This window comes from Diabrotica virgifera, chromosome 6 (assembly GCF_917563875.1).
Source record: "Diabrotica virgifera virgifera chromosome 6, PGI_DIABVI_V3a".
NCBI classification, from domain to species: Eukaryota; Metazoa; Arthropoda; class Insecta; order Coleoptera; family Chrysomelidae; genus Diabrotica; species Diabrotica virgifera.
In genome coordinates this window covers 245572648-245586827 of record NC_065448.1, presented here as the reverse complement: position 1 = coordinate 245586827, position 14180 = coordinate 245572648, and the positions used below count along the sequence as shown (strand labels likewise).

General features: G+C 34.8%; 1 protein-coding gene across 1 annotated transcript in view; it reads right to left on the bottom strand.

Moving 5' to 3' along the window:
* Positions 1-13960, bottom strand: part of LOC126887482 (proton channel OtopLc-like) — a 105886-nt gene extending 91926 nt beyond the window's left edge. The window contains exons 1-2 of the mRNA XM_050655048.1: positions 13700-13960; positions 4269-4562 (exon numbers count right to left, since the gene is read on the bottom strand). Coding sequence (XP_050511005.1) covers positions 4269-4562; positions 13700-13725 — 320 coding nt within the window. The 5' untranslated portion in view covers positions 13726-13960. The remainder of the gene's footprint in view (positions 1-4268; positions 4563-13699) is intronic.
* Between the last annotated feature and the right edge of the window lie 220 nt (positions 13961-14180).

Here is a 14180-nt window from a genome sequence, read left to right as displayed (position 1 = left end):
CACGCATCCACTGTAGTTGTTTCAGCCTGTTCACCTCCAGTCTTATGGAAGCCGAGAGTCGATTGTATTCTGTTTTGATTAGGGGGTCTCTGAATCTTTTATACTCTCTGATTAGTCGTCGCCTTATTTTGATGTTTGCGACTATTCTCGGAGGTAGAGTTGGAGTATATGGATTGTATCTTGTGATTGGAATGGCTAGGGAGGAAGCTTCTTGTAGAAGACTTTCAATTTTGGAGATCCCTGTGTCATCACATGTACTATTTCTGCGACCATAATGTGCGACCCCTTTTTTAACCGGTAGTATATTTTGCTCTTTTCTTGTTAAGGCACGTGCAAAAATATATCATCATCATAAGTGGCTCGACAATCCGTTGTGGATATTGGTCTGCTCACAAAGAAGTCGCCACTCCTGTCGATTCCTGGCAACTTTCCTCAATCTTGTGGCCCTTAGAATCTGTAGGTCTTCTTCCACATCATCAATCCATCTTCTTCGTAGTCGTCCTCTACTTCTTGTGCCCTCTGGTTTTGAAAATGTTAATCTCTTTGTGTATTCGTTATCTAACATTCTGACAATGTGCCCAGCCCATCTAAGTGTCTGCACTTTAACGGATATCACAATATCTGGATCGGTGTATAACTGATATAGTTCAAAGTTATATCTTCGACGCCATAGCCTATTTTTATTTACAGCCCCAAAAATCGTTTTAAGAATTTTCCTCTCAAAAATACGAAGAAGTCTTTCATCATTTTGAGATAAGGTCCAAGTTTCAGACCCATATATTAAAACTGGTCTTATTAAGGTCTTGTATATATTGTTATGATCTACTTTTTATTACTTTAATATCACTTAATCTTTATTTGATTACTCCAATTAATTATTTAATCACTTATCCAATTGTCGCAAATCATACAAAAAAATTATTAAAAAATCTCAGGGTGCCTTTTCATAATACAAAAAAATATCTACATTACCTTATGTTATACTTATCTTCTCTCGTGGTTTCAGTATCTCTTAGTTGGTTCTAATCGGGAAAAAATATTAGGAAAAGGAATTAAATAGAAATATAAAATAAGCATAAAGAATTTTATTATCAAAATCAATACTCTAAAAATCGATCAAATTTAAAAGCTGTCCGAATGAAATTTTTACCACTTAAATTTATTCTAGTTAAAAAAACAATTTATCGGTTTGTTCCCGATGACTTTGACAAAACAAGCTAAACAAACAAATTTAGGTATTCGCAAATTACCTATACTTCCAATTTACTTTTTGAAATATTGGAATCTTAATTCATATGCCTTTAACTCAAAATTTAAGTTTCCGAACATAAAAATATCTTTCACATAAATTGACTGACCTTTTGCTTCACTCACTCTGATGTCTTCTCTTGACAAAAAAAAAAGCTCTCCCTCGTTGACTATGTTAGGCTACCCATCAAAGCCCTCTCCGTTCTCAAGCTTCTAATCTATCAGCATACCAGCACCAATTCTCCAACAAAACACAAATTCCAAAAATTCTCTCCTCTCCTTTTCACAATAATACAGAATCAAAGAGGTATTTCGTCTCAATTTGATCTGTCTCTCGTTTCACTTTTCAGCTCTATTCTCCACTATCAAAACACCCACTGGTACTTGCTATCTAACTATCCACGAAAACGTTGACTGCTCTTCAGCGATGCCAATAACATAATGAGTTCTTCTTTCCAAAACTATCTCAACATTCAAAACAAACTTTCCCCCTTCCAAAGTGCCTAGCCAATCAGAAACATTTATCTCTCCACCTTCTTTTTTTTATTTGAAACAAACAGTCATTCTCTCAAAAATATTCCTACCCAAACTTACGACCTTCCGGAAATTATCTAAATATTCCTATCATTAAACAAACATATTTAAAATTCCAAACTTTCTTTACATTAATTTCCTAAGAACTAATTAATGTGGCTTTGCCCTCGTGCATAACAAAACATCGTTATAATCTCCAAATACCCTGAACAATTATGGTCTATTCATATCACTTTCTCCCCTAATTTGTTCTATTTTTCAGGGAAAAAACTTACTAACGATAAATCACTTCTTAAAAACTACTTATAATAAATAGTTACAAATCAATGTACAGGGTGGATCAAATTTATGTGCCCGCGTTATATTAAAAAAAATTAAAATTTTTATTCTATCTTTGATTGGCAGATTGATCCACAATAATATATTAAGCTTTACTGCACATTTTAATTTTTTTTTAAATGTTTGTGGAGATCGTGAACAGTTATGTTTGCTATTTCTTTTTATTTCGTCGCTTGACTTGTTTGTTGTGGTTACTAGCGATAGAAGATACGTGAATTCTTTTACCTGCTCAAAGGTATGGTTGTTAATTTTAATTCTCTGTTGAATATTTCGGGAGTTTTTAGAAATCATCATACCTATATTTGGTTTTTTCCTAGTTTACCACAAGCCCTAATTCACATGCCGCGTCTGCAAGCCTTATACAACACTGCACCATGTGTCTCATACTTCTGCCCACTATAACTATATCGTCAGCGAATGCGAGAATTTGTGTCGATATATTAAAAATAGTTCCATTCATTCTAATATTTAATTTTCTGATTGTCTTTTCTAATGCAATATTAAGAGGAGACACGCCAGCGCGTCCACCTGTCTTAGACCATTATTAATGTCAAATGTAGAGTTTTCCTTCAATTGTAACGCATAAGCTTACGTTTTGCATTGTTCAACTACATAGGTGGGATCCCAAAGTCTATCATTGCATTATACAGAGTGTAACAAAAATGCAGGTCATAAATTAAGTCACATATTCTGGGACCAAAAATAGTTCGACTGAACCTAACTTACCTTTGTACAAATATGCACATAAAAAAATTACAGCCCTTTGAAGTTACGCCCTTGAAGTTTATATATCGAAAACTCAAAGATTTTTTATTGAAAATGGACATGTGACGTTCTTATGACAGGAACATCTTAAAAAAATAACAGGGAAATTTGTACACCCCATAAAAATTTTATGGGGTTTTATTCCATTAAACCCCCTCAAACTTTTGTGTACGTTCCAATTAAATTATTATGGTGGAACCATTAGTTGAACACAATACATTTAAAACTTATTTGCCTCTTATTATTTTTTCGATAAGCCAGTTTTCATCGAGATGCAGCTTCCTTTTTAAAATATGTTTACATAAAAATTTTATGGGGGTTTTGTTTCTTTAAACCCCCCCAATGTTTGTGTACGTTCCAATTAAGCTATTATTGCGGTACCATTAGTTAAACATAGTGTTTTTAAAACTTTTTTGCCTCTTAGCATTTTTTCGATAAGGGGCCTTTTATCGAGATGTGGCTTTTTTTATTATGGTTCAAAATATACCTAAAAATGTCAATTTTCATATTATTACCAGGTCTCTACAATTCGTACTTAACCATATACAAACATGTGGTGGATTTGACAAATATTCAAAATATCTCGCGATAAAACCTAGCTTTTCGAAAAAGTACTAAGAGGCAAAAAGTTTTAAAAACAGTGTGTTTAACTAATGCTACCACAATAATAATTTAATTGAAGCGTACACAAAAGTTTGGGGGGTCTAAGGGAACAAAACCGCCATAAAATTTTTATGGGGTGCACAAATTTTAATATAATTTTGTTTTAAGATGATTCTGCCATAATAATGCCACTTATCCATTTTCAGTAAAAAATCTCAAATAGTTTCTGATATATTGGAAAAATCGATTTTCATTTTGTAACTTCAAAGGGCTATAACTTGATGTCATTAATAAAAAAAAAAGGAAAAGTAGAGGACCCAATACTGAACCATGTGGTACCCCACATACAACATTTTTGAGACTAGAGTCTGTATCATTTGCTCTAACCAGTTGTTTCCTATTATCCAAGTAAGATTGAAACCAGTTCAAAGAAATACCTCGAATTTCATAGAAATCTAGTTTTTTTATCAAAATGTCGTGATTTACACAATCAAAAGCTTTGGCATAACCACAAAAAACAGTGGAGTTTGCAGATTATTGTTTAATGCAATGTTTAGTTTAATGTTGTTTAATGGTTACAACGTAAGTGACAATTAAGTCGGCCCTATATTTTATAAGCTGAGCTTGGGCTAAGCTGGAGCTTAAGATTTTTTGGTGCAACCAGGCATATCACATTTTCCAGTGTATTAATATAAAAGTATAAAAATTTAAACCTTAGGCTTATTAATTACACCGCACAAATTTCGTTAGTTTTTTACTGATACAATAAATAAGCTTACCCCATTATATACCGTCTTTGATTCATTATAGCATGAGCAGCAGATAGTGCAATGGCTTGGGATGGTCGTCTCAAAGCTTGGATAATTGCTGAAGCTCTTCTGGAATTATTCCTAGAATCATTAGTAGTGTCCAAAGGTTGCTCCGAAACTGTCCTGGATAAAGACGTTGGACTATCGGATATGGTTATTTGAGGAATGGTATGTTGAGTTGCCACCACTTGAGTTTGCTGAAGTGCTGGCGGAGGCAACAGAAATGCATAACTGGCATCACTGTCTCCTGGTGATGGAGGAGGACTAAAAAATTAAACAATATTTCACTTTGTACATATTGATAAAATGTAACTAAATTTTTACAAATTTGTTATTACAAAGATTATTCAGAGAAAGAGAAAATTCTCTTTAGGTCTAAATGCAGAATACTTGATGACAATCTATTGCCTGAGCTTCTTACAAATGTATAAAGCATACAGGCCGATAAATGGTGGACGTGAAAGAATTTACAATATACATTTTCATCACCTGCATCCTTAGTAAAAAATAAAATAAGGAAAGACAACAAGTCCATGGAAATGTTTCATTTAGGGTTGCATTTCTTAGAGGAGTCTCACCCAATAATCCAAAATTCAACGAGCGACACAGACGCAACGTCGAAAGGAGAGTGGAAGAAATACTCCAAAACCCCTAACACATGGCGGCCTACCCTCATCCGATGGTGGCTCCTGTGGAGGAGGAAACCGTCAGGCAGATGTGTAACATAGGTAAAAACACATCTCCTGGCCCAGATGGTATCCACAGAAGATGCCTCAAAAAACTCCCAGAGAGTATTATCCCGCCGCTTACAAACACAATCAATGCATGTCTTAGGTTGAGCTATTTTCCAACTTCATGGAAAGTAGCCAACACAGTCATGATTCCTAAACCTAGGAAACCACCCACCAGCACAGAATCCTATAGACCTATTTCTCTACTTAACACTCTAGGTAAAGTCTACGAGAGGATCCTCAAGGAGAGACTCGTAGAATTCCTAGAGACAAACCACAAACCACATTCTTCCCAGTTTTCAATTTGGATTCAGAGCTGAACATTCCACACGCAACGCATTGATTGAAGCGGCCACTTTCATCTCCCAAACCATTAATGAGCATAGAAAATATGCAGTAGGCATCTTCCTAGACGTCCAAAAGGCCTTCGATCAGGTCTGGCACCCAGGTCTGATCGAAAAACTCCGCCGATTTGGACTGCCTATATCATCTATCAAACTTATTCATTCCTATCTCTCAGATCGAACAATTCGCGTCAAAGTCGCTAACCAATTATCCACCCCATTTACTCCTCAAGCAGGAGTACCACAAGGATCCATATTAGCTCCTATACTATACACAGCATACAACAGTGACATCCCCCATCCCATTAATCGAACCAGGTCAATCTTACTTTACGCCGACGATACTGCACTGCTCACTGTAGGTACTGCACGAGGCACGCTGAGGCACCCCTCTGTCTTCGATAGGGCCCAAACACTACTAAACAAGGTCGTTAAATGGTGCAATAAATGGAGAGTCACCCTCAACCCAGCCAAAACTCAAATGATAGCCTTCAGACACCCTCATAGTTCTAGAAACGAAAGGGCCAGAATAACCCTTCAAGGAGAAGCTCTTGAATATCGCCCGTCGGTGGTCTACTTGGGAGTCCATTTTAGCAGAACGCTCAACTGGAACACTGACATTCAACACACCTTAAACAAGGTAAGAAACAGAGCTAAACTCCTTGGAGCATTATCTGGAAAGTTTGGAGGCACATCTAGCAAGACTCTCCTACACACCTATAAAACCTACATAAGGCCCATTATCGACTACAGGGCGCTCCTCTATGCCTCGCTAAATCAAATACATACCAATAAAATCCTCGGATGCGAACGTAGAATTCTTAGAAAGTGCCTCAGGAAGCACTGGAGATATCCGTCGGTATTGGTACACCCACTCGCAAAAATGCCCCCTATCAACGAGAGAATACGTTCTCTCAGCAACAAATATGTCATTCGAACGATTAATGGTAACAACCATAGAGCAAAATATGTCCTAACTACCCCTTGCAATCGGCAAGGTCACATACTCACCGGGACCCCCAAAAACAAAGTTCCATTCCCTCCAGCCAATCTTCTACAATTGGCCAGAAACGAACTACCCGATGAGTATTATGAAATTCTAGAACAAACTCCCTTAATGTATCGCAGATAACTAAGCTGCATCCCCACACGCTGATCTAAGAGCCGTTCCTCTATGGTGACAGATTTGGAACCTCCTTGACTGACTGGTCGCTTTACTGGGCTACGGCAACTTCTATCTTTCGTTTCTACAGCTTCTGAGCTAAAACCACCTTCTAACCCCATCCACTGGCAACTTTGCCTCTCTACACATCACCTAACATTCAAAAGCTTACGCAATCTCCCCACACTCCTGAAAAGGAGGATCCTTCACCCTGAAGAGGCTTAAGCCTAAACGGGGTATAAATAACGAGTTTTCATTCATTCATTAGAGGAGTCAATTTTATTTTTTTAATGTGTAGGGGGGTTCAGTAGAAGCTTAAAGTTTTTGGGGTCGCCGCCCCTGTCCCCCTGCTGCCATCTTGGAAAAAGAGATGCAAAGGGCTTTCGCGCTGTATCTCCTAAACTAGCAACCATACAGAAAATTTTAATTACACATAAAATGTAGCAAATTAAATTTTCTACAATTTAATATTAATTACTTTTTATCGTCAAGTGACCAACAATAAAGTTATAAACAAAAATGAGAGAAAATTTTGTAAGAAATTTCCTTTTGGAGGTTATAACTTTTTTAGGTTCATTTTACAATAAAATAACATTATAACAGTTTTTTATAGCATTTTTCAACGAACCGTTTCCACTATAAACTTGTTTAATTTTATTTATTTATCTAGGTTTTACAGCGCTCCAATCTTGACCAAGGAACGAGAGAGGAGACCGAATGTTACAGTTCTGCCAAGAAAATGATATGATTATTTCAAACACATTTTTTAAACTCCCCAAAAGAAGGCTTTATACGTGGACATCACCTCAACATAACGGACAGAAAATAGTTAGGAATCAAATAGACTTTGTGTTGATAAATGAAAGATACAAAAACGGCATAAAATCGGTTAAGGCGTACCCAGGCGCAGATGTTTCCTCGGACCACAATCCCTTGATAGCGCGTGTAAGCATTAAACTTAAGAAACCTTCACAAAGGGTAAAACCAGATTACATAGATACCAGCCGCTTACAGAACTCAAAAATCAAAGAAGAATTAAAGCAACAGATAAATGGTAACCTAAGAATGTTGTCTACAAAGGAACCAAACACGCACGTGGAAAACAAGTGGCAAGACTTAAAAGAAGCCCTAATAAAACCCGCTCAGAATATCCTTAGCAGAGGAAATACGACAAAAAGACAAGAATGGATGACAGAGAAAATTTTAAGTCTCATGGAGGAACGAAGACAGTTTAAGGGAAAATGCAAACAAAAATACAACGAGATACACAAGCAAATTAGAGATGAAATAAGGTCAGCGAAAGAAAACTTTTACAAAAGAAAATGTGAAGAAATTGAAGAACTGCAATTAAAACATGATACGTTTAACCTACATAAAAAGGTAAAAGAATTGGCAGGTATACAAAAAAGGAAGCATCCCAATGTGCTATACAACGCAAATGGACAAATAATAACTGACCTACAAGAAAAGCTTACGACCTGGAAGAATTATATAGAAGAACTCTTTGCCGATGAAAGAGAGGATCATGATATTGGTAACATACAAGGTGAGGAAGGACCAAAAATCTCTAAAGAAGAAATACTATATGCTATAAAAACAATGAAACCTATACAATGAATACTATATGCTATATGAACTTCTTAAGCTTGTGGAAGATGAAACAGTAAATGTTTTAGTTGACCTCTTTAACTGCATTTATAAAACGGGAGAAATACCTAAGGAATGGCTTCTGTCAACTTTTGTGACTATTCCAAAGAAAACAAACGCAAAACTGTGCACCGACCATCGCACAATAAGCTTAATGGGACACACACTAAAAGTATTTCTTAAAGTGATACATACAAGAATTCACAAAAAACTAGACGCTGACATCAGTGATACTCAGTTCGGGTTTCGAAACGGGCTTGGAACAAGGGAAGCACTATTTGCACTTAATATCATGTGCCAAAGATGCCTGGATGTTAACCAGGATATATATATATATATATGTGCTTTATTGACTACAACAAGGCGTTCGATAAAGTTCGCCACGAACACCTGATGAGACTGTTGGTAGAGAAAAGCTTGGATAAAAGGGACCTCAGAATTATTTTCAATATTTACTATAACCAGAAGGCGAATATTAGAGTAGAACGGGAAACAACCGAGGAACTCGAGATCAAAAAAGGCGTAAGGCAGGGATGCATACTTTCACCAACCTTGTTTAACTTATATTCAGAAGATATTATAAACAGAGCCCTTGCTGACCAAGATATAGGAGTTAAAATAAATGGCACTTTAATAAACAATTTGAGATACGCTGATGACACAGTATTAATAGCAGAAACCCCGGAAGATCTCCAAACACTGATAAACAGAATAGTAGAGTGCAGCGAAAAGTTCGGTTTATCACTTAACATCAAAAAAACAAAAATAATGATGGTGTCGAAATCTCCACAAAATTTTTCTGACATAACCGTACATGATCAAAGAATTGAGCGTGTTAGAAAATATAATTACCTGGGAACTGTGATTAATGAAAACAACGACAACTCTGAAGAAATCAAGATCAGAATAGAAAAAGCTAGAGCTACTTTTACCAAAATGAAAACAGTTTTATGCGGAAGAGAGCTAAGTTTAAATCTTAAAATTCGCCTGATGAGATGTTACGTGCTGTCAGTTCTTTTCTATGGAATGGAAGCTTGGACACTGAAAAAGATCGATACAAGGAAAATAGAAGCATTCGAGATGTGGATGTACCGCAGGATACTGAGAATATCGTGGACAGATAGAGTGACAAACATGGAAGTGTTGCGAAGGATGCAGAAAGAAAAAGAACTTGCGCTTACTATTAAAAAGCGCAAACTGCAATACTTGGGACATATAATGAGGGGACAGAAGTACCAGCTACTACAATTAATTATTCAGGGAAAAATAATAGGTAAAAGATCCATTGGCAGAAGAAAACATTCATGGTTGAAGAATTTAAGAGATTGGTACAAGTGCAGCAGCTGCCAATTATTTAGATCTACGGTATCAAAAATACGCATAGCCTTGATGATAGCCAAACTTCGGAACGAGGACGGCACCTGAAGAAGAAGAGAAGAATCTTGACTAGATTCTCGAATTCTCATAGAAATACCTACAATAAAAATAAAACATTGGGCTTACTTTATTGGGTTGTTTAATGTGTCATATGATGCTTCTTTTAAATAGAACTATTAGAAATTATTATACTAAACACAGGTTCCTTTTTCGAATGGTATAGGGATGTTCTATAACTAGGAGTCATATTTTTTGCGTAATTTACAATTTTCTTAAACGGTAAATTGATTTTAAAAATAATATTTAAAGTCACTCTCGATTTTTAAACCCATCATCTTGGCATAGTTGTTAGAAACGAGTAAAGTTGTAAATAAATTACTTTACTTCTAGTTGTTGATATGTAAAATAATTTTTTTCATTGAAAATAATGAAATACATAACAAGACATAAATAATATCCATTTATTTTTAAACTTTCTCTTAAGGTAGTTCTTAATATCAGGTCAAAAATGAGCAGGAGCTTGGAGCCACACGTTTGTTCGGACGCTAAGTGGAAGGTTTTCAAGAAGGATTCAAAAATCTCATTTTAAGTAATTTAAAAAAGTTGTTCCATTCAGATTTTCGTCAAAAAAATAAGGGTCGATAACGTACTCGCCCAGAATACCGCCCCAAACATTAACACTCTATCGGTGTTGACGATTAACGGTAGGAAATAAATGTTTGTTTACTGTATCATAATGAAATGAAAATTATGTCTATTTACTAGAACTAGACCATTATTGTAAAATAGGTGGATTAGTCTGTATACAATACATTTAAAAAAAAATCAGAATCTTCTCCAAATTCTAAAGTCCATAAACGATAAATTAAATATTTATCATAATCCTGTTCGATCTAATACTGGTGTAGTTGAGTTTTATACGGATAATAGTGGTTTCTCTTAAGTACCCTAACACTTGTTTGACTGATTTCCAATTCACCCGAAATTTTTTCTTTACTAGTACATATTTGAGTTTTCCGTAACAGAAAGCAGGACATCAAGTTCCTTGACGTCATCACAAATAACTGGTTTATTTTTATTTAACTTTCCGTATGCAATATTACCAGTAGCACGGAATCTATTGAGAAATCTCTCAATAACGTCCTTTTTGGGTGTCTTCTATCAGGATACTTTTGAGAGTAAAGTTTAGAAGGTAAAATACAATTTTGGAAACACCCCCCAATGCAAAGTACCATGTGTACTCTTTAGTAGATAACGTGATTATTCATTTTTGGGAACAATTAAATTTGAATATCATACACGGATGTTTATATTTTTGATAATTACCAGACCGTACTGTCATAAAATGACAATATCATACAATGAGATACATTTTTTGTTTTAAAATTGACTTACAGATTAGGAATTTAAATAATTGTAAATTACGCAAAAACTATGAGACCGAGGTATTGGACATCCATATACCATTCGAAAGAGGTAAATTTGTTTAGTATAATGATTTATTAATATACATGGTGTTCTATAAAAAATAAGCATCATATGACACATTAAATAATCCAATAATGAAACTGTAAATGTTGAACACCCTGTAAACAAATATGTAATAATTAATCATGGAATACATTCAATCAATATATAACTATTTAGACGTAAAAGTATTTTTTTTTATAATTTCAACATAACTCAGAACACTCTGTACATAGGTATAGGAAAGCCTTATAAAACTATACCTTATTTTTTGCGGACAACTAAAAAATGCAATAAAATACAGTGTGTTCCATAAGAAAAATATAACTTTGATATATGAAATATAACAGGACATATTCTTAGGGGAAACCGATACAGAATCCTCAGTTTATCATGAAAGGTAAAATCGAGGGCCGCAGAGGAATTGAAAGAAAGCAGAAGTCACTGAGGCTACAATAATGTGTATCATTCGTCTACCTCTTTGAAATATTAACTTAATATCACAATAAAGTTTTCAGTAAATGTATCTAATTACCTCCTATACCTTTTTATTTCTTCATATTTTGCGTAACTATCTGGATAGCTGTATTTGGATGTTTCTTCTTTAAAGTCATACTAGTAGGTACTATATTATTTTTGTTTGTGTGAGGTATGGAAACTTTTCAGTTTGTTTTAGCACTTAAGGTGCTAAAACACTTGGATAATTATGTAAACAAGTGTTGTTAATATGATAGTACATATTACGTTAAAGGGACACTGCAGGCAGAATATGTATGTGATACATAGTAATATGTAAATATTTTGTATGTGTTGATGATCTACAATTATGTAAAAATCCAAAACAGGGTGTCAAACCTCATTACTTTTAGAGATAATACTAACGTGATCTTTCGATGGAACGCTCTGTACTTCTGAAGTACAGATTTGAGGGCCTTTTACACATAATTCTAGAGAGGATAAATCCCTTTTAACTTCCTGAAAATTACGGAAAAACAAGCAGGTCTCCTCCCCGGAAGTGGTACTAGGGATCACGTTTTAATCGTAAGACAGATTATAGAAAAATCCAGAGAGTTCAACACCGCAACATATCTGTGCTTCATAGATTATAGGAAATATTTCGACATAGTCAACTGGAGTAAAATGTGGCAGGTTTTATCTGAAGTAGGAGTTCCGAATCATCTGATATTACTAATTAAAAGCCTTCTTCTTTTTGAAGTACCGTCTCCTATCGGAGGTTGGCTACCATCACAGCAATCTTAACTTTGTTGGCTGCAGCTTTGAACAATTGTATTCAACTGCACCCGTACCACTCCCTTAAATTTAGCAACCACGTCCTTTTCCTACGTCTTACATTTCTCTTTCCCCAGATGTGTCCTTGTATTATGAGCCTTAGCAGGGAGTACTTTTCCCCTGTTAATATGTGGCCTGGATATTTCAGTTTTCTAGTTTTTAATTTAAAGCCAATACAATAACAATTATGTCAGAATTAGTGTAAATGGGGAACTAATCGAAAGTTTCCAGGTTACTAAAGGAGTGAGGCAAGGCTGCATACTAAGCCCAATTTTATAACATACCTATATGATAAATGGATAATGCGAAAAGTTACTGAGGAACGGTTTGGTAAGCTTAATGATGGGTCTTAAAATAAACAGATATCAAAAAAAAATTGTAATAATAGGGAGAGCTTAGAACAATCAAAATAGTCTAACGACTATAAACGATATCGCTGTTTTAGTTAAATTTGTGTATCTGGACTCTTTAGTAACTGTCAAGTAGGGCTGTATCGAAAAAATAAAGCGCCTGTAAGCAGTTATAAAAAGCTCTATGGAAAAATTAACAAAAATTTGAAAAAGCTATGAAGTAACCATTGATAAAAAATGAGATAGGTATAAAGTCTAGTTTTTCCAGTTTTCACTTGTGCATCGGAATGCTAGACCCTTATGAAAAAAGAAAGGTTATAGATGTATTTGAGATGTACTAACTGCTGGAGCCGAATGCTGGGAATACCATGGATGGCCTGAAGAACAAATCAAGCTATACTGAACTAACTAAATATAAAGAAATGACTAAAAATATAAGAAGAAATAATAGGTTATTTTGGACACACGTGCTTCGAAAAAATAGTCTTGAAAAACTAACCTTTCAGAGAAAGTTAGGAGGCAAAAAAGTCGAGGTATATTTTCCACACACTGAGGCATTTTCAGAATCTGCTAGAATGGCGGAAGATGGAAAAAATGGAGGAGCATTGGAAAATCCTTCATGATCCTGATACCTGCGTCAGGTTAACGAATAATCAGAAGAAATAATAAACATCCGGTCAATAAAATCTGTAGGTGTAGCTCATACCATGCCAGCCTTGATCATAATTAAAAACATTGCCTATTATAATAGTACAATAAATAAAAAAGGTATAAAATGGAAGTATTCTAAAAAATGCAAATGTTTCCTAATTACAAACAGGAAAACTCCATAATTTTGATGTGAAAAATTATGTAGTCGTTTAACTCAATATTTTATAAAATAATCTCTGCTCTCGTTGTAAAAAAGTTAAACATAAATCAAAGCTAATACCTAATACATAATATAACGCAACTTCGGGTATATAAACGACATAAAATCCTTAAAAATTCCCAAACAACTTCTATATCTCCGAATTAATATAAAACGCCTTACCTGGTTTCTTCATGCACGGTGTCCATTAAAACTCTTAATTATATTCCTTTTTCCCGTTTCCCCGGTGGCTCGTAACTTTCCTTTATTAAAAACTTTATCCGAAAAACAACGAAACTCTAGACCGTTTCCGTAGAAAAATTATTGTTCTTATAATTTACGAAAACAAGCACGTAAAATAGTTTCTGGGGAAAAGTTTTAGAGCCGCTCGTGAAGATATACCGAAAACACCCAATGTGAGACCCAATGATAATGTTTTAATTTTAATAAATTTTAGTCTAGCTCTTATGCCAGCAGATTTGCTGCGAACTTTTTGTGCTAATTGGTAATATTTACTTTGCAAACTTATTCTGTTTGTTTTAACAATTAATGTGCTAAAACCTTTTGCTTGTGTATTCAATGTACATAAACAATTAAATTCGTATAGAAAATATATATTACTATCTATTTGAAGTAATATTGTTTTGTTTAGTATTATAATAGA